Raw genomic sequence first — 26,286 nt, 5'->3', positions numbered from 1 at the left:
GTTGATTCCTGTTTCATTATCTCACAAGTATAGAAATATGCGTTTTGGCAGCAAAGCAGCGTAACATTTAAGAGTAATCATTCAAACGATATAATGTCCAATATCTCTTGATCAGTTGTCACATTCCCATTAGTCAAATATAATGTGCATATAACTTGCACTTGTAGCGCTGTGGTGCTACTTCATCAGATACTGCTATTGAATAGTGTGACAGTCTGAGAAAGGAAGGTCGGTGGTTCGATAACCTTGCCGCGTCATACAAAAAGACGTTAAAAGATGGCAATTGCGTTAGGCGTTGATGGGATGAAAATTGACTGGTCGGCTCCAATGCAGAATACTGTGAATTCTAAACAGCAGTGTAATCTCTCTTGTTCTTGGCAGTAATGTATGATCACCTTATACAGATATAACAGGAAAAACACAGAGATCATAGAGAGTGGAGTGGAACATAGTTTATGTTAAATGTCATCTTCGCGAGGCAAGGGAGTTAACACACTGAAAAATCCAGTTTTCACATTGGAATTAGACTTAAGTTTCATAGTTAGTTAACTCCCTTGCCTAGGTCAGATGGTTAAATGTACGGACATACAAATACAAACGACTTTGCTCTGCTATTATTTATTTTCAAGCATCATATTACATCATCTTAATGCCCTGTTTTGAAAGTATCTACTCAGCATCTGAAACAGAAAGTGCACACGTGACAAAGAGGTGCGTAAGTCTTACTAATCATCATGGGCGGAATAACACATGGCACATAATTCAGAATTGAAGATGAATTTATTGACGGTCATCAGGTGATGACGACAGGGCCTCACGTGAGCAAATTCCATGATGCGCCAAGCGCTTCAGGATAAATATTCTCATAGAGGCACTGTCTTCATCAGCTGATGAACGTCATTAAATGCAACTTCGATCCTTATTTTGACAGACAGCATAAATCTAGACATACATAACTCATTACAAAGCAATACATTTAAACACCAAACTAATCGTTTTAAATCGAACTATATTAACGAGGTAAAGTTGGAATTGGGTTTAAATCCAGACTCGGTTGATGTTGAAAATGGATCAATATGAAAGTTGAACCTCGGGTGTGTGTTTGAGTATTACTAAGGCTAGATGACGGGGATTACCACTTGAGGCGGCGCGGTTGGATTCCCTGATGCAATACAAAACAGTGTGGAGCTTAGTCATTTCTTGTAGTACGTAGAGCATTCTCTGTTGTAACTTCGAATGGACGTTTCATTTCGGTGACACGCCATACATGCACAATTTGTCTAAAAGGAATTGCCGTTTGATGGTACCTCCCCTAATTACCCTATTTCTGTTTCTCTCGTATTCACACGACATACTGACGTTCATCGGGAAATGAGCGACAGTTAGCTTGGTAGTGTTCATCTGAGTGAGGTAAACCGATACTGTCAATAGTGTGAGTTGCATTCCATTAACGATTAATAATCGATCACCCACCCTGAGAGAAAAGGTCTTCCACTCCTCGGATGAACTCATCGTGACTAACGACTGAATCACCTGAAACACATCATGACGAAACATCGCGTTATTATTATAATAGTGAGTGAGTGAGTTGGGTTTAACGCCGCTTTTAACAGTTTTCCAGTTATATCGCGGCGTGTCAGCTTAATGTGGGAGGAAATCCCGAAGTAATGCAGGTCTCAGACGTTTACCACTCCGATGAAACCAACGAGCACGGGTATGGTGTTCACAAACCTAGAAACATAATCGGGGCGAAACGGGATTCGAACCCACGATCATAGGTTTCTGGCGTGCCCAAGGGACGAACAGCGGATCGCGGCGCCTTAGACGACTGGGCCACCCGTGCAGCCTTATTATTATAAATTAAAGAGACAGCCTTATAATCCAACTCATAACTTGGCAGCGTTAGATTTACCAAATGCTTAAATAATTACAATTATCATGGCAACTATGTGATCTAGAAACATGCTGGTCATGTCATGAATACCAGGAATCGTCCTTATTTCTCTTAACGTCAATCACAATTGGAAATCATACACATGGCATGTATAAAACTATACTTCTGCTGTCTTTTTACTTACCGTCCATGTCAACCATTTGCAGTATCTGTTCCGCATCGCGTTTGTCGAACAGATTCTCCACTTCTGATTGGTCAATGTTCCCATCCTCATTCAGATCAGCAGTGGCAAGGTCATTTTGTATATCTGGAATATACATGTATATGACAGTTTCCATGAAAACATTCGCTAACAGATCAATGTGTTTTTAGTCCTTAACAGTCTCATCAAACACATCAGTAATACATTTTTGTCCTGTTGTCGGGATAACATAAAAGAAAATGTTGTATGATTGGTATGAAGGAATGTCGTTTATGGTATTTGTTGCAGAACAATTTGTGTTGAAATCTCAAAACAATGATTAAGATAATTAAGATACATGCTGGTAGCGTGAACTCTATTTCTTTTTCCAAATGCAGAATAGTAACCCTTACCACTAAATATGCAGATACAGTTAGGAGATAAACCTAATGTGTTTTAAAACTTGAGGTAGTTTAACTGTAGATTACAAACCTTTAATTTTAATTTCAAAACACAATAGATATATCTATATCTACCAAGACGACAAGAGCAATTTCAAAACGGTGCTCTTTATGAACGCACACTTGTGTCATGGGTCAACAGGCCAGCTGTCTTAGAACGTGCCGAAAAGGAGTCACAGGTTGCGTCATATATTCTTGACTAGTTCAAAATAATGGTTACACAGTAACAAAAATTCCAAAAGAATTGACAAAAAGACCTCCAAAGACATATATTTAACTTCGCCGCAACATGTTGCATATTTGCACCGCGTCCGTGATCTAGTGGTAGAGTGTCCGCCCGGAGAGCGGAACGTTCGGGGTTCGATCCCCGGCCGCGTCATACCAAAAGACGTTAAAAGATGGTACTTGTTGGTACCCTGTCTGGCGCTCGGGATAAAGGGGCTAAAGCAAGGACTGGTCTGAAGTAAGTATACTGTGTCTGAGTGGGGTATTCATGTTAAATTGTGGCATGGTATCTCACTGAGCTAGCACTATAAATCGGCATCAGTCCGGACTAGTACAAGCAGCACAAACACGTACATGCACGTTGCTATATAAGTGCAATAATCTTGGACGCGAAGTTAAATCCCAATTCACCTCACCTCACCTGTTGCGTATTTGCATTGTTTGAACTCGAACATCTTCCATCCGGCTGACCTGTTTCTCAAATACGTTATTAAACTAACTATTACACTGCTACTTAATTATTTTGAAGGTGTTCTTATGTACCACTTTGCTGAAATACCTAGCCAGAAACAATGATACATATTCAGAACCCCAACTTCGACATGGCTGAATTGACCTTCTACTTGTACCTTTACTCTTTGCTCTTCATGACTTCAACAATAGTTGGTGACAGTGCTATTTACTAATTACATGAATCCAGAGGATAACCTCGATCTGTAATAATGTTCACAAATAACGTGATGCTTTAATGATTGATATGGCCGAAACCTCATTGCCAATGGAACCCCCTGAAATAAGGCTGATTATCGTTTTATCTCCGATTCTGTATCCCTGACATATATAGTGGTTGGTGTGTTTTGCTTAACAAGTGTGTTTTCTGAAATTTATTTCATTATAGTCGAAGCTGTTCTTCTGATATCAAACGTATACAAGTTCGATAATTGTTTTATCGGCAGCCATTGTTATGTGCATCAATGTGTAGGCAATCAATAGATCGATGTTGTCATATGCATGGTTTATGACATATACAGTGGCAGTTCATAATAGTAGTTCATAACAATAAATGAAGTTGCAATTATCCTATCAAGTCAGGATGTACTACTATTGTCAATATGTATGTTGATATAGCAATAGGAATTTCATAGAATGCGAGTCAACATACATTCCAAGGAAACACTGTTAAAATGCACGTCACATGCACATAATCGTCGTTTTACCTCTCTTTCCTATCAGTCCCAGTCTGGCAGCAATGCCAACTCCAGTGAGAACCTTGCTGCCTCTGATACGGAGCCATCTGCGACGGCGACGACGACGGAATAATCCTTCCGTTGGGAGAACAATCAAAGCCATCAGGAGGAACACCACGAGCAGCCTCATCTGGTCAAATGAAGTAAACATCTGGTGATGTATAGCATTCACTATTTAATAACATGGGAGTCCCTTGACAAATTGCACGAAAACCTGTGTACCTAATCACAGTGCTGTGAAAACTATGACAGTACTTTCTTTGGGCTGGCGAAAGGATGGACAGAGAAGTAGCCTTTTTTCATTGTTGAGCAGGTTATGAATCCAAAACATAAATATCAGCACGAATGTTTTTTTGTATGTAACCAATCATTCGTTCATTTATTTGACTGTAGGCAATGGAGTTGGTTTACATGAAATACCTTTCAGTTACTTTTGATAGACACAGTAATTTAAAAGCAGAAAAAGATGAGAAAAACAATTAAGCATATAGACATTCCGTTTGAAAACTGGGGATTTGTATACGTCAATTACTGTAGGTCTGAATGCATTAGACACTGTTAACCCCAAGGTCCTTGATAGACGCACAAAATTATAAAATTCATGAAAGAATATTTACTCATCAGAATCTTTGACGAATCGTTCAAAACACTGTTTCAGCTTGAATAGAATCTACAGATTGACTTACCTTCAGACGAATCTCGAATTCGGATGTCAGAGACTCATTACTGACTGGGTTATATAGAAGGTAGAAGATCATTATCACAGCTGAGGTGTTTGATGTGATAAACGATGAATAATATATTCACCTCCACCTCAGACACCCCAATATGTGATTCATCAGCACTGTATAATTGATACAATTATAGAACTATCAATTAGGATAAGTTATTTATGGTCATGTATTTATGACATACTCTTTATTACATGTACTCGAGTATTCATCATTTTCATGTTTACTTTCCATATATAACACATTATATGTAGACAACAAATTCATTATTAAACAAAATTTGTGTGAAATGCCTAATCTGTCAAGGCTCAAATATCAACCATGAAATATCTAGATGTATTTTAGGGAATCAATTATCCAATTACTTGAAACACATATGTGACAAGTAATAATGGCAACAGGCACACTAACCAGTGACAACTTCAGACGAAGCCACGTTTTGTCGTCAGCACATCAATCACGTTCTACTACATCCTGTCAGAGGTGTGTTAGGTGTCGACAGGGGACTTTATGATTCACTCCGTGTCACACATTTTAACTGTCCACAATGATATAAGGTCTCTGTTCACTGATCAATCACCTCAGATTGTCTGTCACATGACCAATTCAATAGCGAAGCTGGGGATGTATATTGTGGAATTTCTAATTCGTATTTCTAATTTGATATGCATATATACAAAGGTCTAGCTGCTGCTGATATATATATAAATACGACGGAGTAATGTGTTGGTGCCGGCAAATTAATGTTTTCTCCCTTCAATTTATATTTACCTCTCCCAGTCACGTTTATAAATATGAACGTTTAAAACTCGTTGGCAAAACCATCATTACATAGACTTAGCCGATTGGTCATTGTATTATACACGATGACACTTTTCGCAATGCAACTACATTAACATGTTATGGCCCGCAATAAGTTTGCGTTCAAGAGTGTCAGGATTATTAAAAAGTGCTGAATTTCATTATTTTATTCTTGAAAGAGAGTTTTATAATTTTTTAACATTGTCTTGTGTTAAAAACTTTGGATTATTTGACATTCCTCCATTTTAAACATTTGTTCCTCTAGTTTTATGTTGTTTAAACAAACTACTACAAAGAAGTGGGAAAATACTCGAGTTTGATTGGTCAGTCAGATGTATTAAATCACAATAAATCCCCTCTCATAGAAACAGCAGGAACACCGCGGAAGCTAATGTTTTCAGAAAAGTACTTCTTGTCATTGTCGGTAGACATATTTAAATGATAATGTGTACAATAATGGGCCACAAAATGCCCTTACCACAATATTCAAATGTGTAATTTAGCGTGTTAGGTCCAGATGGATAATCAGGCTACTCTGTGATGTAATATTTAAACCAAGAAAGAACACAAAACTTATTAGCGTCCTTCCTTTTTCTCTTTGCCGTAGACGTGTCAGGAAATATACACTACCACAAAACGATGCGATCATGAAATATAAATGGTATAGTTGGTCTCAAAGAAAGCTCAACTTTAAAACGGGACTACCAAAACCTAATGCCCCAACACAATCGTGTACAGCAGAGACATTGCAATTAGACCAAGCAATTCATCCGTGCACTGGCAGGGGTCAACTTGATTTTGACACTACAGTTGAAAGTTATTACGTTGTCCTGAGCAATTAGCATTATTAAATTTGTTAAATCTGTAGTAAAATGTTAGCCATATGCTCTTATTGTAATGCAGTATTTGTGTCAGATTGGGAATGCACATGCGTCGTCTACAACGTGATGGACGCCTGGGTAATATTGAAACTGGTAGAACTCAGCGAGAGGAAGCCACATTATTCAGTGTGTCTTAGTCTGTGATTTGCAGACTTTGGAACAGGTTTTTGCAGACAAAATGTCAATGCTCGGCCCTGCACATGGGCCCTTGGTCAACAACACAAGTCCATGATCGTTAAAAAGTTGACACGAAACACTCAATCAAATTTACTTGCGCCAGACCACCAGAGTTAGAAATCGTCTGCTTAATTGCTTATTCCGCGACCCCCGGTACCTGCATTAACAAATCGACACAGTCCAACCATACGCCAATGGATTTTAGAGTTCAATTAATGTAATGTCTCGTGTAATGCTCTCAGATCAGTCCAGATTCACTCCGGACCTCCAGGAGAGACGTGGACTAACAAACATCATTCGAACGTAAAAGATTTGTTTTTGGGTTGTTGTTTTTTTCTTTCATGATATGTCAGGACGCCATTACATATTGTCCCACGAAGGGTCCCTGGACAGTACAACAGAGACAACATACGTGCACAAAAAGTTGTGCCGTTTACCCTCTATACTGGTCCACATTTTGTCTTACAAGACGATAATGCTCTTGCCCAACGTGCACGTATCGTAACTGGCTACCTCCAGCCGCAAAACATCACCATGCAATGGCCAGCCATGAGACATGACCTTTCCCCCCTACAGAACACGTATTGGACATGATCTGGAGACGAGTACGCTCACGTGAAAAGTCAATCGCTAACGTTTGCCCAACTAGGTCAGGCGCTTCGAGTGGGCAAGACACCCCGAAATTGTCATTGTGAGATTAATTCAGCCCATACTACGCCGTATAAACGAATGAATTGTTTGATAGGCATTTCTTAGAAGTTGACGGATGACAAAGTAGACAGAATTTGTGGAGCACAACGTCTTTATTTTACTGTAAAAAAATATAATTAAGAATTGGTACCGAAAACAGTTTAAGATATAAAGGGTGCAATGTGATTTATAGCACTGAAAACCAAGTATTATATTAATTATATAACTATCATTATTAGATATTACACAGTATACCTCTGTCTGGAATGGAATTTATCTCGTCTTACACATTTCTAATTATTTGTAATCTCGAAATTCGTAGTGAATTTCATAATCATGATTCACTTTAACTTTACTTTACGGTAGGAATTCTTTATTTTAGGGCAACACAATTTCCATCTTATTACGTGTCCATGATCTCGACATGAGTATTCACTGCATTTGATAGAACAGAAAGATGTTCAGAATTTTGTATCCCTCACAAAGGCGTTGGCTCGTTTGCCGTTGGCGTCGATGTTCACATCATTTTCCGAGCAATAACTTCAGTGTCATGTGTCATGCCAAAATACGTTAAAATATGGTACTTGTTGTTAACCTGTCTGGCGCTCGGCATTAAAGGGCTTAAAAAAAGCAGTATAAAATCGGCATTTGTCCAGACTAGTACAAGCAGCCAAACACACACGTGCATGCGCGTCGATATATAAGTGCAATTATCTTGAACGCAACGTCATTTTTTAATTTCTTGTGTTCCCATAGAAACAGTCTCGAATCAGTTTCAATCATGTAGCGTTTGTTACCCACCAAAGCTCCACAGCTAATGGATATTCTGCATAAAACCATGAAATGTGTCCAGACTAAAATTTACATGAAACCATGAGATCTTTCCAGACGATAATTTGCTATTATTGTTTCTCGGATTTGCAAACACATTTATAGCAACTACTTTAAATGTATTGAATTTCCATAAATGAACTTATGTATCAAAAAGAACACTACGATCATCAATCACCTGCGGCAACGTACGGTCTCTATGTCATGTGGCAGTGACGCACTGGTAGCAGGCTGCAAGTATTGAGCAGACATCCATGAAGCCATGAAATATGTTGCATACGCCGAAACATGGCGATTATGTCCCTCACCAGGAAAGGTTTCCCTCTCGCCGGAGCCTGGCATCTCCTTAACCGTTTGTTAAAAATAGAGATCACAACAAAATTGCGGCCAAATGTACATGTATTCACGGGCGATTGAGCAACACAATGAAACAAACCCGTGAAGTATCATTGCTTGTTGGAAAATTTATGCCTCTGAAATTTATTTGTTGTGACCAAGCTCATAAAGTTCACATCGGCAAGTTGATTTTCCTTTTATGCCTGAATTACAATATGCACTCTGTTGTTCATAGGCTTACATAACAGAACTCGGGAATCAACAAATTCACTTCCTCACTCATGCGACTAGTAATATGTCATTGTTTCATTGATGTTTATTCTATTCTAAATATCAGTGTTCTTGAGATAAATGTCGATCATCAGGCCTGAAATAGGCCTGAGATAGGAGTGGAACGTATATATAGTTTAAATGAATCGACATACAAAACATGAAAAACGACTTTGTTCTGCAATTATTTATTTTCAAGCATTAAGAAGAAAACATTATCATATCATCTTAATGCGCTGGGTTGGAAAGTATCTACTCAGCATCTGAAACAGAAAATGCACACGAGATAAAGAGGTGCCTAAGCCTTACTAATCATCATGGGCGGAATAACATGTGACACATAATTCAGAATTAGAGTTGTATTTATTGACGGTCATCAGGTTATGACGACAGTGCCTCAGGTGAGCAAATTCCATGATGCGCGAAGCGCTTCAGGATAAATATTCTCATGGAGGCATTGTCTTTGTGTGTGTTTGATTCATACTAATACTAAGGCTAGATGACGGGGATTACCACTTGAGGCGGCGCAGTTGGATTCCCTGATGCAATACAGAACAGTGTGGAGCTTAGTCATTTCTTGTAGTAAGTAGAGCATTCTCTGTTGTAAATTCGGATGGACGTTTCATTTCGGTGACGCGCGATACATGCACAATTTGTCTAAACGGAATTGCCGTGTGATGATACCTTCCCTAATTACCCTATTTCTGTTTCTCTCGTATTCATACGACATACGTATACTGACGTTCATCGGGAAATGAGCGACAGATAGCTTGGTAGTGTTCATGTGAGTGAGGTAAACCGACTGTCAATAGTGTGAGTTGCATTCCATTAACGATCAGTAATCGATCACCCACCCTGAGAGAAAAGGTCTTCCACTCCTCGGATGAACTCGTCGTGACTAACGACTGAATCACCTGAAACACATCATGACGAAACATCGCATTATTATTATAATAGTGAGTGAGTTGGGTTTAACGCCGCTTTTAACAGTTTTCCAGTTATATCGCGGCGTTTCAGCTTAATGTGGGAGGAAAGCCCGAAGTGATGCAGGTCTCAGACGTTTACCACTTCGGTGGAACCCACGAGCACGGGTATGGTGTTGACAAACCTAGAAACATAATCGGGGCGAAACGGAATTCGAACCCACAATCATAGGTTTCTGGCGTGCCCAAGGGACGCACAGAGGATCGCGGCGCCTTAGACGACTGGGCCACCCGTGCAGCCTTATTATTATAATACATGAAAGAGACAGACTTATAATCCAACTCATAACTTGGCAGCATTAGAATTACCAAATGCTTAAATAATTACAATTGCCATGGCGACTATGTGATCTGGAAACATCCTGGTCATGTCATCGTCCTTATTTCTCTGCACGTCAATCACAATTGGAAATCATACACATGGCATGTATAAAACTATACCTCTGCTGTCGTTTTACTTACCGTCCATGTCAACCATTTGCAGGATTTGTTCCGCTTCGCGTTTGTCGAACAGATTCTCCACTTCTGATTGGTCAATGTTCCCATCCTCATTCAGATCAGCAGTGTCAAGGTCATTTTGTATATCTGGAATATATGTGACAGTTTCCATGAAAACATTCGCTAACAGATCAATGTGTTTTTAGTCCTTAACAGTCTCATCAAACACATAAATAATACATGTTTTTCCTGTTGTCGGGATTACATAAAAAAACCTCATTGTATGAATGGTATGAAGGAATGTCGTTTATGGAATTTGTTGCAGTAAATTTGTGTTGAAATCTCAAAAAAATGATTAAGATAATTAAGATACATGCTGGTGGAGTGAATTCTATAGTTTCTTTTTCCAAATGCAGAATAGTAACCCTTACCACTAAATATGCAGATACAGTTAGGAGATAAACCTAATGTGTTTTTAAATTTGAGGTAGCTTAACTGTAAGTTAGAAACTTTTTATTTTAATTTCAAAACACAATAGATATATCAGTATCTACCAAGACGATAAGAGCAATTTGAAAACGGTGCTCTTTATTGTGAACGCGCACTTGTGTCATGGGTCAACAGGCCAGCTATCTTAGAACGTGCCGAAAACGTGCACAGATTGCGTTATATATTCTTGAAAATATATGGTTACACAGTAACAAAAATTCCACACGAATTGATAAAAAGACCTCAATAGATATATATTTAACTTCGCTGCAACCTGTTGCATATATGGGTCCGTGATCAAAAGGTAGAGCGTCCGCCCGGAGAGCGGAAGGTCCGGGGTTCAATTCCCGGCCGCGTTATACCAAAAGATGTTTAAAGATGGTACTATTTGATGGTGCTCGGCATTAAGGGGCTAAAGCAAGGACTGGTCGGCTCGGGTTTTCATGTTAAACTGCGGCATGGTATCTAAGTGAGCTAGCACTATAAATCGGCATCAGTCAGACTAGTACAAGCAGCAACACAAACACACAAACACGTACATGCACGTCGCTATATAAGTGCAATAATCTTGGAGGCGACGTTAAATCCCAATTCACCTCACCTCACCTGTTGCATATTTGCATTGTTTGAACTCGACCAAATCGTTTTTGGAAATCAAAAGGACATCTTCCATCCGGCTGACCTGTTTCTCAAATACGCTATTAAACTACACTACTACTTTAGTTACTACCAGTTTGCTGAAATACCTACCCAGAAACAATGATACATATTCACAGAATAACTAGCTTTCACCCCAAACTTGGACATGGCTGAATTGACCTTCTACCTTTTCTCTTTACTGTTCATGACTTCAACAAAAGTTGGTGACAGTGCTATTCACTAATTACATGAACCCAGAGGATAACCACGACCTGAAATAATGTTCACAAATAACGTGATGCTTTAATGATGGATATGGCCGAAACCTCATTGCCAATGGAACTACCCTGAAATAAGGCTGATTATCGTTTTATCTCCGATTCTGTATCCCTGACATATATAGTGGTTGGTGTGTTTTGCTTAACAAGTGTGTTTTCTGAAATTTATTTCATCATAGTTGTAAGCTGTTCTTCTGATATCGATAATTCATACAAGTTCGATAATTGTTTATCGGCAGCCATTGTTATGTGCATCAATGTGTAGGCAATCGATAGATCGATGTTGTCATATGCATGGTTTCTGTGTGAAAAGGCAAGACAATTCTTCAGTGCCATGGTAGAATACAGGTTGGTAGATTGCGACCTATTTTCTTTTCAAATACAGTAGTAGTTCATAATAGTAGTTCATAACAATAAATGAAGTTGCAATTATCCTATCAAGTCAGGATGTACTACTATTGTCAATATGTATGTTGATATAGCAATAGGAATTTCATAGAATGCGAGTGCACATACATTCCAAGGAAACACTGTTCAAATGCACGTCACATAATCGTCGTTTTACCTCGCTTTCCTATCAGTCCCAGTCTGGCAGCAATGCCAACTCCGGTGAGAACCTTTCTGCGTCTAATACGGAGCCATCTGCGGCGGCGACGACGACGGAATAATCCTTCCGTTGGGAGAACAATCAAAGCCATCAGGAGGAACACCACGAGCAGCCTCATCTGGTCAAATGAAGTAAACATCTGGTGATGTATAGCATTCACTATTTAATAACATGGGAGTCCCTTGACAAATTGCACGAAAACCTGTGTACCTAATCACAGTGCTGTGAAAACTATGACAGTACTTTCTTTGGGCTGGCGAAAAGATGAACAGAGAAATAGCCTTTTTTCATTGTTGAGCTGGTTATGAATCCAAAACATAAATATCAGCACGAATGTTGTTTTTTTGTATGTAACCAATCATTCGTTCATTTATTTAACTGTAGACATGGGGGTTGGTTTACATGAAATACCTTTCAGTTACTTTTGGTAGACACGGTAATTTGGAAGCAGAGAAAAACAATTAAGCATATAGACATTCCGTTTGAAAACTGGGGATTTGTAAACGGCAATTACTGTAGGTCTGAATGCATCAGAGACTGTTAACCCTAAGGTCATTGATAGACACAAAATTAAAAATTAAGGAAAGAATATTTATCATCAGAATCTTTGACGAATCGTTCAAAACACTGTTTGAGCTTGAATAAAATCTACAGATTGACTTACCTTCAGACGAATATCGAATTCGGATGTCAGAGGCTCATTACTGACTGGGTTATATAGAAGGTAGAAGATCACTATCACAGCTGAGGTGTTTGATATGATAAACGATGAATAATATATTCACCTCCACCTCAGACACCCCAATATGTCATTAATCAGCACTGTATAATTGATACAATTATAGAACTAACAATTAGGATAAGTTATTTATGGTCATGTATTTATAATGTACTCTTCATTACATGTACTCGAGTATTCATCATTTTCATGTTTACTTTCCATATATAACACATTATCTGTAGACAACAAATTCATTATTAAACAAAATTTGTGTGAAATGCCTAATCTGTCAAGGCTCAAATATCAACCATGAAATATCTAGATGTATTTTAGGGAATTAATTATCCAATTACTTGAAACACATATGTGACAAGTAATAATGGCAACAGGCACACTCACCAGTGACAACTTCAGACATAGCCACGTTTTGTCGTCAGCACATAAATCACGTCCTACTACATCCTGTCAGAGGTGTGTTAGGTGTCGACAGGTGACTTTATGATTCACTCCGAGTCACATATTTCATACGTCCACCAGGATATAAGGTCTCTGTTCATTGATCTATCACCTCAGATTGTCTGTCACATGCCCAATTCAATAGCAAAGCTTCGGTTGTGCCTTGTGGAATTTCTAATTCGTATTTCTAATTTGATATGCATATATTCAAAGGTCTAGCTGCTGCTGATATATATATAAATACGATGGAGTAATGTGTTGGTGCCGGGAAGACAATGTTCACCCCCTTCAATTTATATTAACCTCTACCAGTCACGTTTATTAATATGAACGTTTTAAACTCGTTGGTAAAACCATCATTACATAGACTTAGCCGATTGGTCATTGTATTATAAACGATCACACTATTCGCAATGCAACTACATTAACATGTTATAGCCCTCAATAAGTCTGTGTTCAAGAGAGTCAGGATTATCAAAAAGTTCTGAGTTTCTTTATTTTATTCTTGAAAGAGAGTTTTAAATTTTTTTAACAGAACTTTGTATTATTTGACATTCCTCCGTTTTAAACATTTGTTCCTCTAGTTTTATGTTGTTAAAACAAACTTCTACAAAAAATTGGGAAAATACTCGAGTTTGATTGGTCAGTCAGATGTATTAAGTCACAACAAATCCCCTCTGATAGAAACAGCAGAGACACCGCGGAAGTTGATTTTTTTAGAAAAGTACTTCTTGTCATTGTCGGTAGACATATTTAAGTGATAATATGTACAATGATAGGCCACAAAATGCCCTTACCACAATATTTAAATGTGTAATTGAGCGTGTAATGTCCATAAGGAATAGAATCAGGCTACTCCGTGATGTTGTGTTTAAACCAAGAAAGAACACAAAACTTATTAGCGTCTTTCCTCTTTCTATTTGCCGTACACGTGTCAGGAAATAAACACTACCACAAAACTATGCGATCATGAAATATAAATGGTATAGTCGGTCTCAAAGAAAGCTCAACTTTAAAAAGGGACTGCCAAAACCAAAACCTAATGCCCCAACACAATCGTGTACAGCAGAGACATTGCAATTAGACCATGCAATTCATCCATGCACTGGCAGGGGGTCAACTTGATTTTGACACTACAGTTGAAGGTTATCACGTCGTCCTGAGCAATAAGCATTATTCAATTTGTTAAATCTGCAGTAAAATGTTAGCCATATGCTCATATTGTAATGCAGTATTTGTGATCAGATTGGGAATGCACATGCGTCGTCTACAACGTGATGGACGCCTGGGTTCTATTGAACCTAGTAGAACTCAGCGAGAGGAAGCCACATTGGTCAATGGGTCTTAGTCCGTGATTTGCAGACTTTGGAACAGGTTTTTGCAGACAAAATGGCAATGCTCGACCCTGCACAGGGGCCTCGGTCAACAACAAAAGTCCATGATCGTTAAGTAATTGACCCGAAACATCCAATCAAATTTACTTGCGCCAGGCCACCAGAATTAGAACTTGTATGCTTAATTGCTTATTCCGCGACCAGCGTTGACAAATCGACACAGTCCAAACCATACGCCAATGGATTTTACAGTTCAATTAATGTAATGTCTTGTGTAATGCTTTCAGATCAGTCCAGATTCACTCCGGACCTTCAGGATAAACGTGGACGAACGAACATCATGCGAACATAACAGATTTTTTTTTTTTTTTTTTGTTGTCTTTCATGATATGCCAGGACGCCATTACATATTGTCCCAGGACGGGTCCCTGGGTAGTACAACCGAGACAACATACGTGCACCAATAGTTGTGTCGTTTGCCCTCTATACTGGTCCACATTTTGTCTTACAAGACGATAATGCTCTTGCCCAACTTGCACGTATCGTAACTGGCTACCTCCAGCTGCAAAACATCACCATGCAATGGACATTCATGAGTCCTGACCTTTCCCCATATAGAACACGTCTTGGACATGATCTGGAGACGAGTACGCCCACGTTAAAGGTATATCGCTACGTTAGCCGAACTTGGTCAGGCGTTTCGAGTAGGAAGGACACCCAAAAATTGTCATTGTGAGATTATTTCGGTCCATACCACGCCGTATAAACGAATAAATTGTTTGATAGGCATTTCTTAGAAGTTGACGGATGACAAAGTAGACAGAATTTGTGGAGCACAACGTCTTTATTTTACTGTAAAAAATATAATAAAGAATTGGTACCGAAAACAGTTTAAGATATAAAGGGTGCAATGTGATTTATAGCACTTAAAACCAAGTATCATATTAATTATATATTTATTATTATCAGATATTACACAGTATACCTCTGTATGGAAAGGAATTTATCTCGCCTTACACAAATCTAACTTTTTATAATCTGGAAATTCGCTGTGAATTTCATGATCATGATCCACATAAACCAACTTTACGGTTAGATTTCTAGGTTTATTTTAGGGCAACACAATTCCCATCTTTTTACGTGTCCATGATCTCGACATGAGTATTCACTGCATTTGATAGTACAGAAAGATGTTGAGCGTTCAGAATTTTGTATCCCCAACAAAGGCGTTGGCTCGGTTGGCGTTGGCGTTGACGTTGGCGTTGGCGTCGATGTTCACATCATTTTCCGAGCAATAACTTCAGTGTCATGTGTCATGCCAAAATACGTTAAAATATGGTACTTGTTGTTAACCTGTCTGGCGCTCGGCATTAAAGGGCTTAAAACAAGCAGTATAAAATCGGCATTTATCCAGACTAGTACAAGCAGCCACACACACATGTGCATGCACGTCGATATATAAGTGCAATTATCTTGAACGCAACGTCATTTTTTAATTTCTTGTGTTCCCATCGAAACAGTCTCGAATCAGTTTCAATCATGTAGCGTTTGTTACCCACCAAAGCTCCACAGCAAATGAATATTCTGCATAAAACCATGAAATGTGTCCAGACTAAAATTTACATGAAACCATGAGATAATTTGCTTTTATTGTTTTTCGGATTTGCAAACACATTTATAGTAACTACTTTAAATGTATTGAATTTCCATAAATGAACTAACGTATCAAAAAGGACACTACGATCATCAATAACCTGTGACAACGTACGGTCTCTATGTCATGTGGCAGTGACGCACTGGTAGCAGGCTGCAAGTATTGAGATGAGTCCGTTTATAACTCATGAAAGTCCGATGAGCCGTGCTCCGTGGGTGTGCGATTGCTATCATTGCTTGATAATATGTAGAGCAGACATCCATGAAGCCATGAAATATGTTGCATACGCCGTCAAACGAGAAACATGACGATTATGTTCCTCACGAGGAAAGGTTTCCCTCTCGCCGGAGCCTGGCATCTCCTTAACCGTTTGTTAAAAATAGAGATCACAACAAAATTGCGGCCAAATGTACATGTATTCACGGGCGATTGAGCAACACAATGAAACAAACCCGTGAAGTATCATTGCTTGTTGGAAAATGTATGCCTCTGACATTTATTTGTCGTGACCAAGCTTAAAAGTTCACAAGTTGATTTTCCTTTTATGCCTGAATTACAATTTGCACTCTGTTGTTCATAGGCTTACTTAATAGGACTCCGGAATCAACCAATTCACTTCCTCACTCATGAGACTAGTGATATGTCATTGTTTTATTGATGTTTATTTTATTCTAAATAGCAGTGTTCTTGAGATAAACGTCGATCATCAGGCCTGAAATAGACCTGAGATAGGAGTGGAACGTATATATAGTTTAAATGTATCGACATACAAAACATAAAAACGACTTTGTTCTGCAATTATTTATTTAAGAAGAAAACATTATCATATCATCTTAATGCACTGGGTTGGAAAGTATCTACTCAGCATCTGAAACAGAAAATGCACACGTGATAAAGAGGTGCCTAAGTCTTACTAATCATCATGGGCGGAATAACATATGACACATAATTCAGAATTAGAGTTGTATTTATTGACGGTCATCAGGTTATGGCGACAGTGCCTCAGGTGAGCAAATTCCATGATGCACGAAGCGCTTCAGGATTAATATTCTCATGGAGGCATAGTTTTCATCAGCAGATCATGAACGTCAACAAATGCAACTTCCATCCATATTTTGACAGACAGCATAAATCTAGATATACATAACTCATTACAAAGCAATACATTTAAACACCAAACTAATCGTTTTAAATCGAACTATATTAACGAGGTAAAGTTGGAATTGGATTGAAATCCAGACCCTGTTGATGCTGAAAATGGATCAATATGAAAGTTTAACCTCGGGTGTGTGTTTGAGTCATACTAAGGCTAGATGACGGGGATTATCACTTGAGGCGGCGCGGTTGGATTCCCTGATGCAATACAAAACAGTGTGGAGCTTAGTCATTTCTTGTAGTACGTAGAGCATTCTCTGTTGTAACTTCGAATGGACGTTTCATTTCGGTCACGCGCGATACATGCCCAATCCGTCTAAAAGGAATTGCCGCGTGATGATACCTTCCCTAATTACCCTATTTCTGTTTCTCTCGTATTCACACGACATACTGACGTTCATCGGGAAATGAGCGACAGTTAGCTTGGTAGTGTTCATCTGAGTGAGGTATACCGATACTGTCAATAGTTTGAGTTGCATTCGATTAACGATCAATAATCGATCACCCACCCTGAGAGAAAAGGTATTCCACTCCTCGGATGAACTCGTCGTGACTAACGACTGAATCACCTGAAACACATCATGACGAAACATCGCGTTATTATTATAATAGTGAGTGAGTGAGTTGGGTTTAACGCCGCTTTTAACAGGTTTCCAGTTATATCGCCGCGTGTCAGCTTAATGTGGGACCCACGAGCACGGGTATGGTGTTGACAAACCTAGAAACATATTCGGGGCGAAACGGGACTCGAACCCACAATCAGAGGTTTCTGGCGTGCCCAAGGGACGCACAGCGGATCGCGGCGCCTTAGACGACTGGGCCACCCGTGCAGCCTTATTATTATAATACATGAAAGAGACAGACTTATAATCCAACTCATTACTTGGCAGCATTAGAATTACCAAATGCTTAAATAATTACAATTATCATGGCGACTATGTGATCTAGAAACATACTGGTCATGTCATGATTACAGGAATCGTCCTTATTTCTCTTTACGTCAATCACAATTGGAAATCATACACATGGCATGTATAAAACTATACCTCTGCTGTCTTTTTACTTACTGTCCATGTCAACCATTTGCAGGATTTGTTCCGCATCGCGTTTGTCGAACAGATTCTCAACTTCTGATTGGTCAATGTTCCCATCCTCATTCAGATCAGCAGTGGCAAGGTCATTTTGTATATCTGGAATATATGTGACAGTTTCCATGAAAACATTCGCTAACAGATCAATGTGTTTTTAGTCCTTAACAGTCTCATCAAACACATAAATAATACATGTTTTTCCTGTTGTCGGGATTACATAAAAAAACCTCATTGTATGAATGGTATGAAGGAATGTCGTTTATGGAATTTGTTGCAGTAAATTTGTGTTGAAATCTCAAAAAAATGATTAAGATAATTAAGATACATGCTGGTGGAGTGAATTGTATAGTTTCTTTTTCCAAATGCAGAATAGTAACCCTTACCACTAAATATGCAGATACAGTTAGGAGATAAACCTAATGTGTTTTAAAATTTGAGGTAGCTTAACTGTAGATTACAAACCTTTACTTTTTATTTCAAAACACAATAGATATATCTGTATCTACCAAGACGACAAGAGCAATTTCAAAACGGTGATCTTTGTAAACGCGCACTTGTGTCATGGGTCAACAGGCCAGCTATCTTAGAACGTGCCGAAAACGTGCACAGATTGCGTTATATATTCTTGACTAGTTCCAAATAATGGTTACAAAATAACAAAAATTCCACACGAATTGATAAAAAGACCTCAATAGATATATATTTAACTTCACCGCAACCTGTTGCATATATGCATCGCGTCCGTGGTCAAGAGGTAGAGAGTCCGCCCGGAGAGCGGAAGGTCCGGGGTTCGATCCCCGGCTGCGTTATACCAAAAGATGTTAAAAGATGGTACTTGTTGTTACCCTGTCTGGTGCTCGGCATTAAGGGGCTAAAGCAAGGACTGGTCGGCTCGGGTATTCATGTTAAATTGCGGCATGGTATCTCAGTGAGCTAGCACTTTAAATCGGCATCAGTCAGACTAGTACAAGCAGCAACACAAACACACACACACGTACATGCACGTCGCTATATAAGTGCAATAATCTTGGAGGCGACGTTAAATCCCAATTCACCTCACCTCACCTTTTGCATATTTGCATTGTTTGAACTCGACCAAATCGTTTTTGGAAATCAAAAGGACATCTTCCATCCGGCTGACCTGTTTCTCAAATACGCTATTAAACTACACTACTACTTTAGTTATTTTGAACGTGTACTTATGTACCAGTTTTCTGAAATACCTACCCAGAAACAATAATACATATTCAGAACAGAATAACTAGCTCTTCACCCCAAACTTGGACATGGCTGAATTGACCTTCTACTTTTACTCTTTACTGTTCATGACTTCAACAAAAGTTGGTGACAGTGCTGTTTACTAATTACATGAACCCAGAGGATAACCTCGACCTGAAATAATGTTCACAAATAACGTGATGCTTTAATGATGGATATGGCCGAAACCTCAGATCATTGCCAATGGAACCACCCTGAAATAAGGCTGATTATCGTTTTATCTCCGATTCTGTATCCCTGACATATATAGTGGTTGGTGTGTTTTGCTTAACAAGTGTGTTTTCTGAAATTTATTTCATCATAGTTGTAAGCTGTTCTTCTGATATCGATAATTCATACAAGTTCGATAATTGTTTATCGGCAGCCATTGTTATGTGCATCAATGTGTAGGCAATCGATAGATCGATGTTGTCATATGCATGGTTTTTGAGTGAAAAGGCAAGACAATTCTTCAGTGCCATGTTAGAATACAGGTTGGTAGATTGCGACCTATTTTCTTTTCAAATACAGTAGTAGTTCATAACAATAAATGAAGTTGCAATTATTCTATCAAGTCAGGATGTACTACTATTGTCAATATGTATGTTGATATAGCAATAGGAATTTCATAGAATGCGAGTCAACATACATTCCAAGGAAACACTGTTCAATGCACGTCACATAATCGTCGTCCTACCTCTCTTTCCTATCAGTCCCAGTCTGGCAGCAATGCCAACTCCAGTGAGGACCTTGCTGCCTCTGATACGGAGCCATCTGCGACGGCGACGACGACGGAATAATCCTTCCGTTGGGAGAACAATCAAAGCCATCAGGAGGAACACCACGAGCAGCCTCATCTGGTCAAATGAAGTAAACATCTGGTGATGTATAGCATTCACTATTTAATAACATGGGAGTCCCTAGACAAATTGCACGAAAACCTGTGTACCTAATCACAGTGCTGTGAAAACTATGACAGTACTTTCTTTGGGCTGGCGAAAGGATGGACAGAGAAGTAGCCTTTTTTCATTGTTGAGCAGGTTATGAATCCAAAACATAAATATCAGCACGAATGTTTTTTTGTATGTAACCAATCGTTCGTTCATTTATTTGACTGTAGGCAATGGAGTTGGTTTACATGAAATACCTTTCAGTTACTTTTGATAGACACAGTAATTTAAAAGCAGAAAAAGATGAGAAAAACAATTAAGCATATAGACATTCCGTTTGAAAACTGGGGATTTGTATACGTCAATTACTGTAGGTCTGAATGCATTAGACACTGTTAACCCCAAGGTCCTTGATAGACGCACAAAATTATAAAATTCAGGAAAGAATATTTACTCATCAGAATCTTTGACGAATCGTTCAAAACACTGTTTCAGCTTGAATAGAATCTACAGATTGACTTACCTTCAGACGAATCTCGAATTCGGATGTCAGAGACTCATTACTGACTGGGTTATATAGAAGGTAGAAGATCATTATCACAGCTGAGGTGTTTGATGTGATAAACGATGAATAATATATTCACCTCCACATCAGACACCCCAATATGTGATTCATCAGCACTGTATAATTGATACAATTATAGAACTATCAATTAGGATAAGTTATTTATGGTCATGTATTTATGACATACTCTTTATTACATGTACTCGAGTATTGATCATTTTCATGTTTACTTTCCATAAATAACACATTATATGTAGACAACAAATACATCATTAAACAAAATTTGTGTGAAATGCCTAATCTGTCAAGGCTCAAATATCAACCATAAAATATCTAGATGTATTTTAGGGAATCAATTATCCAATTACTTGAAACACATAGATGACAAGTAATAATGGCAACAGTCACAATGACCAGTGACAACTGCAGACGTAGCCACGTTTTGTCGTCAGCACATCAATCATGTCCTACTGTATCCTGTCAGAGGTGTGTTAGGTGTCGACAGGGGACTTTATGATTCATTCCGAGTCACACATTTCATACGTCCACCAGGATATAAGGTCTCTGTTCACTGATCTATCACCTCAGATTGTCTGTCACATGACCAATTCAATAGCGAAGCTGGGGATGTATATTGTGGAATTTCTAATTCGTATTTCTAATTTGATATGCATATATTCAACGGTCTAGCTGCTGCTGATATATATAAATACGAGAGAGTAATGTGTTGGTGCCGGCAAAACAATGTTCACTCTCTTCAATTTATATTAACCTCTCCCAGTAACGTTTATTAATATGAACGTTTAAAACTCGTTGGTAAAACAATCATTACATAGACTTAGCCGATTGGTCATTGTATTATACACGATGACACTATTCGCAATGCAACTACATTAACATGTTATAGCCGTAATAAGTCTGTGTTCAAGAGAGTCGGGATTATTAAAAAGTGCTGAGTTTCTTTATTTTATTCTTGAAAGAGGGTTTTATAAATGTTTAACATTGTCTAGAGTTTTCAAATTTGGATTATTTGACATTCCTCCATTTTAAACATTTGATCCTCTAGTTTTATGTTCTACCAAGAATTGGGAAAATACTCGAGTTTGATTGGTCAGTCAGATATATAAAGTCACAATAAATCCCCTCTTATAGAAACAGCAGAGACACCGCGGAAGCTGATGTTTTTAGAAAAGTACTTCTTGTCATTGTCGGTAGACATATTTAAGTGATCGGTGTGTTAGGTCCATAAGGAATAGAATCAGGCTGCACTGTGATGTTATGTTTAAACCAAGAAAGAACACAAAACTTGTTAGCGTCTTTCCTCTTTCTATTTGCCGCGGACGTGTCAGGAAATATACACTACCACAAAACTATGCGATCATGAAATATAAATGGTATAGTCGGTCTCAAAGAAAGCTCAACTTTAAAAAGGGACTGCCAAAACCAAAACGTAATGCCCCAACACAATCGTGTACAGCAGAGACATTGCAATTAGACCATGCAATTCATCCGTGCACTGGCAGGGGGTAAACTTGATTTTGACACTTCAGTTGAAACAATTAGCATTATTCAATTTGTTAAATCTGTAGTAAAATGTTAGCCATATACTATGGAATACTGTAAGGGACATTCTCGCGATCTCGCATTCTCGCGATCTTGACCTTTGGAAACGAGGTAAATATGCCCAAAACACGAGAATGCGAGATCGCGAGAACGCGAGATTTGGCCAAAATCTCGCGTTCTCGCGATCTCGCATTCTCGTGTTTTTGGTACATAGCACTTTTTGCCAAAAGTCGACAACGCGAGAATGCGACATTTGGACATGATGCAAAATCTCGCAATCTCGCAATCTCGCATTCTCGACTGGTCAAATTAGGCCACAAAATAACGAAATCGCGAGAACGCGAGAATGCGACATTTCATTTTCTCGCGATCTCGCGTTCTCGGGTTCTCGCGTTTTAGACGCTGTCCGTGCGCATGCGTAATATCATAAGGTCAAGCGCTTGCGCACGTTAGTAGTCCTTTTGTCATGCGTCTTTCATGCTCTTCATTCTCCAAGTAGCATTTAGCAAACTTATGACTTGAGCTTGAAATGCTATGTAATTTACATACACAAAGTCTGAGTCATCTCCCGTTGCTACAGTTTCCTATGTACTTTATAATAAAACCCTCAACATGCTCAATATAATTTAACAAAAGAAATTGTGTACATGAATGTCCAAAGATGGTGAAAGCATTAATGTGTCCGAAAGCTGGAAACAAATCTATTACCGTCAGTGAGTGAGTAATAGTGCTTAAAGCCGCATCAGCAGTACTACAGTTACAGAAATAATCACAGGCCATTTAGTTTCTCAATGGGGCAATTTTATACATGGCTAGCATATTCATGAAAGGCAAAATTCTCATAGACCAATTTGAAATACAAAATTAATTATCATATTTTCATCCGCTCCAACCTGACTACAAAACATCCTGCTTTACATTACTTTATAGTTAAAATGGATAAAATTATCATTAAACCGCCAGCATGTTATCATAAATGAGCGGGCCACTGTTAAAGAAATAAACGACGAGTGGGGGTACAATAAAATACTGCAGGGAGAATAAACCATGAGGAGCGAGTGTTTTATTGTACAATAAACAACAACCACGAGTCGTTTAATGATTATATGAGATATCAACATTATGTACAGCCTCTTTAAGGATGTTGATAAAATGTACAAGGTTTAAAAATATTTACCCCTCTTTAAGGTGCCTGGGTATTTCCCGCATATGCTCACACAATCCTCAGGTCGATTACACGTACCTTTTCTCCAAAAACCGATTGTCATATTATAACCGGGGATTGTGATGGAAAATACAATTTCAAACATAGGCTACGGGTGTGAGTGTTTATTGCCAAAGTAGATAATGACATCCTTTAATGTACAAAACAAAAACATTATTAAAAAAATACTGCATAGGTTTCATACACATACAGGTTTCATAATCACACATTAATTCATTTCATATAAACATACGTCTATATTCTGTACATGAACATGAACTTAATAATCAATGATATACAAAATCATTATCTTAACCCTATAATAAACAAACAAACAAACGATAAATTGATCCTGACATCACAAGATACAATATAAACCTGGTCCATGTTGTAAAATACACTTAACATTATAAATACAATTACCTCTTTCTTGAAACTACTGTATTTATACATTGGTCAAGTGTCGCGATCTCGCGTTCTCGTGTTTTTGTGCTTATTGCCTATACAGTTATATGTGCTATTTTCAAAAAACATGAGAACGCGAGATCGCGACACTTGACCAATGTCGCAATCTCGCGTTCTCATGTTTTTGTGCTAATTGCCTGTACAGTTATATGTAACTATTTTCAAAAACACGAGAACGCGAGAACGCGAGATTGCGACATTGGTCAAGTGTCGCGATCTCGCGTTCTCGTGTTTTTGTGCTTATTGCCTATACAGTTATATGTGCTATTTTCAAAAAACATGAGAACGCGAGATCGCGACACTTGACCAATGTCGCAATCTCGCGTTCTCATGTTTTTGTGCTTATTGCCTATACCGTTATATGTACTATTTTCAAAAAACACGCGAACGCGAGAACGCGAGATCGCGACGCTTGACCAATGTTGCAATCTCGCGTTCTCTCATTCTCGTGTTTTTGTGCTAATTGTCTATACAGTTATATGTAACTATTTTCAAAAACACGAGAAACTCGAGATTGCGACATTGGTCAAGTGTCGCGATCTTGCGTTCTCGTGTTTTTGTGCTGATTGCCTATACAGTCATCATCTGGCTCAGTCTTCTGAGTTGTCGCAATTCGTTGTGTAGAGTTGCGTCCCTTAAATGTGCCAGAAACCTACAATGGTAGGTTTCCTCCAATTTTTAAGGGGCACTGATCTACAGCAATGCCCCGAGTAGTAGTTCATTGTGGCTATATTGTTTAGCCAAAATGTATCAAGTTTCACGAAGGCAATTTTTGCAACGCCTAAATATTCATTTATTTTACAAATTGACTGAAAATCGGTCAATTTATGTTATTGTTTTTACGAATTCCAAACATTTTTATGTTTTAATTTCATCACCCAGTGACTGAAAATGATAGGATTAAAAGAAAACAAAATTCAAAGTACGTTTTTATAGTCTTGGTTTCTAATACTAGCGGGGCGGTCGGGTAGCCTAGTGGTTATTGCTGAAATAGTGCTAAAAGCGGGGTAAAAACAAACACACTCACTCACTCTAATACTAGGATAAATAATCTATTTTTAAGCCCTTTTAAACCTCTTAAAAATTGTTAGTCAATCTGGACTTGGATTCAGTCAATTTCTATATTACTAAAATATTTAGACATTTTATAAATTGCCTGAGTGAATCACTTTTTAGACATTGAGTGTAATATACATGTATACACGCATACAGGTACAAGAGGAACAAAAATGATTCTATCCAATGCAACAGCAATGAATGAAAACAAAATGCAAATATCATAATTACGACCCATCGAAGTTTTATGTATACATTTGGGCAGCTTCCTTGTTCGAGGAATGTGTTCGTGAATATTCACATATAGGAACAATATCCCATACGTCTGCAGCTGTACAAATAAACTTATTCGACGTCAAATGGCACTGTTACATTCAAATGTTAAAATATATACATATAGCGTTTCTAGATATTATAACCCGTGTTCGTTTCTCAACTGATCACTAAGTTTGTTTCAGATGTTTCACAAAGGTGTCAAGTCTCATCGGTCAGCTAAGATAGCACGTGTGACAATTATGTTCATGATGTCCATGGTGCTTTAAAAATACCCATGGAGTTAGAAAGCAATGAACAATCAATAAACGTATTATCGGCTAATCCTTTGAACCAAGTATGATGTTCTTACATCGGCACTTCACGCCATGATATGAGTGTATTCCGTCTGCTTTAGTAAACCTACACATGTAAACACTTACAAATCCACTGTGCAAGATAAC

General features: G+C 38.4%; 3 protein-coding genes across 4 annotated transcripts; all 3 read right to left on the bottom strand.

Moving 5' to 3' along the window:
• Positions 1-583: 583 nt before the first annotated feature.
• On the bottom strand, positions 584-4,778 carry LOC139474665 (uncharacterized). The gene is made up of 5 exons (XM_071257760.1): positions 4,695-4,778; positions 3,979-4,138; positions 2,079-2,201; positions 1,474-1,533; positions 584-680 (listed from the first exon to the last, which is right to left on the bottom strand). Exons 1-5 carry the CDS (start codon positions 4,764-4,766, stop codon positions 670-672), a joined length of 426 nt encoding a protein of 141 aa, XP_071113861.1. The 5' UTR covers positions 4,767-4,778; the 3' UTR covers positions 584-669.
• Positions 4,779-8,903: 4,125 nt separating this feature from the next.
• LOC139474664 (uncharacterized) lies at positions 8,904-12,277 on the bottom strand. The gene is made up of 4 exons (XM_071257759.1): positions 12,118-12,277; positions 10,171-10,293; positions 9,580-9,639; positions 8,904-8,988 (listed from the first exon to the last, which is right to left on the bottom strand). Exons 1-4 carry the CDS (start codon positions 12,275-12,277, stop codon positions 8,978-8,980), a joined length of 354 nt encoding a protein of 117 aa, XP_071113860.1. The 3' UTR covers positions 8,904-8,977.
• Positions 12,278-17,113: 4,836 nt separating this feature from the next.
• Positions 17,114-21,324, bottom strand: LOC139475085 (uncharacterized). 2 transcript variants are annotated; one of them, XM_071258331.1, is made up of 5 exons: positions 21,241-21,324; positions 20,525-20,684; positions 18,547-18,669; positions 17,989-18,048; positions 17,114-17,192 (listed from the first exon to the last, which is right to left on the bottom strand). In XM_071258331.1, exons 1-5 carry the CDS (start codon positions 21,310-21,312, stop codon positions 17,182-17,184), a joined length of 426 nt encoding a protein of 141 aa, XP_071114432.1. In that variant the 5' UTR covers positions 21,313-21,324; the 3' UTR covers positions 17,114-17,181. The 2 variants fall into 2 exon arrangements, with proteins under 2 accessions (XP_071114432.1, XP_071114431.1); XM_071258330.1 differs by lacking the exon at positions 21,241-21,324 and adding an exon at positions 21,172-21,239.
• Positions 21,325-26,286: the final 4,962 nt, after the last annotated feature.

This window comes from Haliotis cracherodii, unplaced genomic scaffold (genome assembly GCF_022045235.1).
Source record: "Haliotis cracherodii isolate W230 unplaced genomic scaffold, xgHalCrac1.p SCAF_3, whole genome shotgun sequence".
Classification (NCBI taxonomy): Eukaryota; Metazoa; Mollusca; class Gastropoda; order Lepetellida; family Haliotidae; genus Haliotis; species Haliotis cracherodii.
This window is presented reverse-complemented; position numbering and strand designations above follow the sequence as displayed.

Bases quoted from the DNA above. Each gene is read 5' to 3' on its own strand.
- LOC139474664 (XM_071257759.1), bottom strand. From the start codon at position 12,277: ATGAGGCTGCTCGTGGTGTTCCTCCTGATGGCTTTGATTGTTCTCCCA. The intron at 10,294-12,117 runs GTAAAACGACGA...CATATATTCCAG, and splicing joins GGGACTGATAGGAAAGCGAG to ATATACAAAATGACCTTGAC. The intron at 9,640-10,170 runs GTAAGTAAAACG...GATGTGTTTCAG, and splicing joins GCAAATGGTTGACATGGACG to GTGATTCAGTCGTTAGTCAC.
- LOC139475085 (XM_071258331.1), bottom strand. From the start codon at position 21,312: ATGATCTTCTACCTTCTATATAACCCAGTCAGTAATGAGTCTCTGACA. The intron at 20,685-21,240 runs GTAAGTCAATCT...TCATTTGACCAG, and splicing joins AATTCGAGATTCGTCTGAAG to ATGAGGCTGCTCGTGGTGTT. The intron at 18,049-18,546 runs GTAAGTAAAAAG...GATGTGTTTCAG, and splicing joins GCAAATGGTTGACATGGACA to GTGATTCAGTCGTTAGTCAC.
- LOC139474665 (XM_071257760.1), bottom strand. From the start codon at position 4,766: ATGATCTTCTACCTTCTATATAACCCAGTCAGTAATGAGTCTCTGACA. The intron at 4,139-4,694 runs GTAAGTCAATCT...TCATTTGACCAG, and splicing joins AATTCGAGATTCGTCTGAAG to ATGAGGCTGCTCGTGGTGTT. The intron at 2,202-3,978 runs GTAAAACGACGA...TGTATATTCCAG, and splicing joins GGGACTGATAGGAAAGAGAG to ATATACAAAATGACCTTGCC.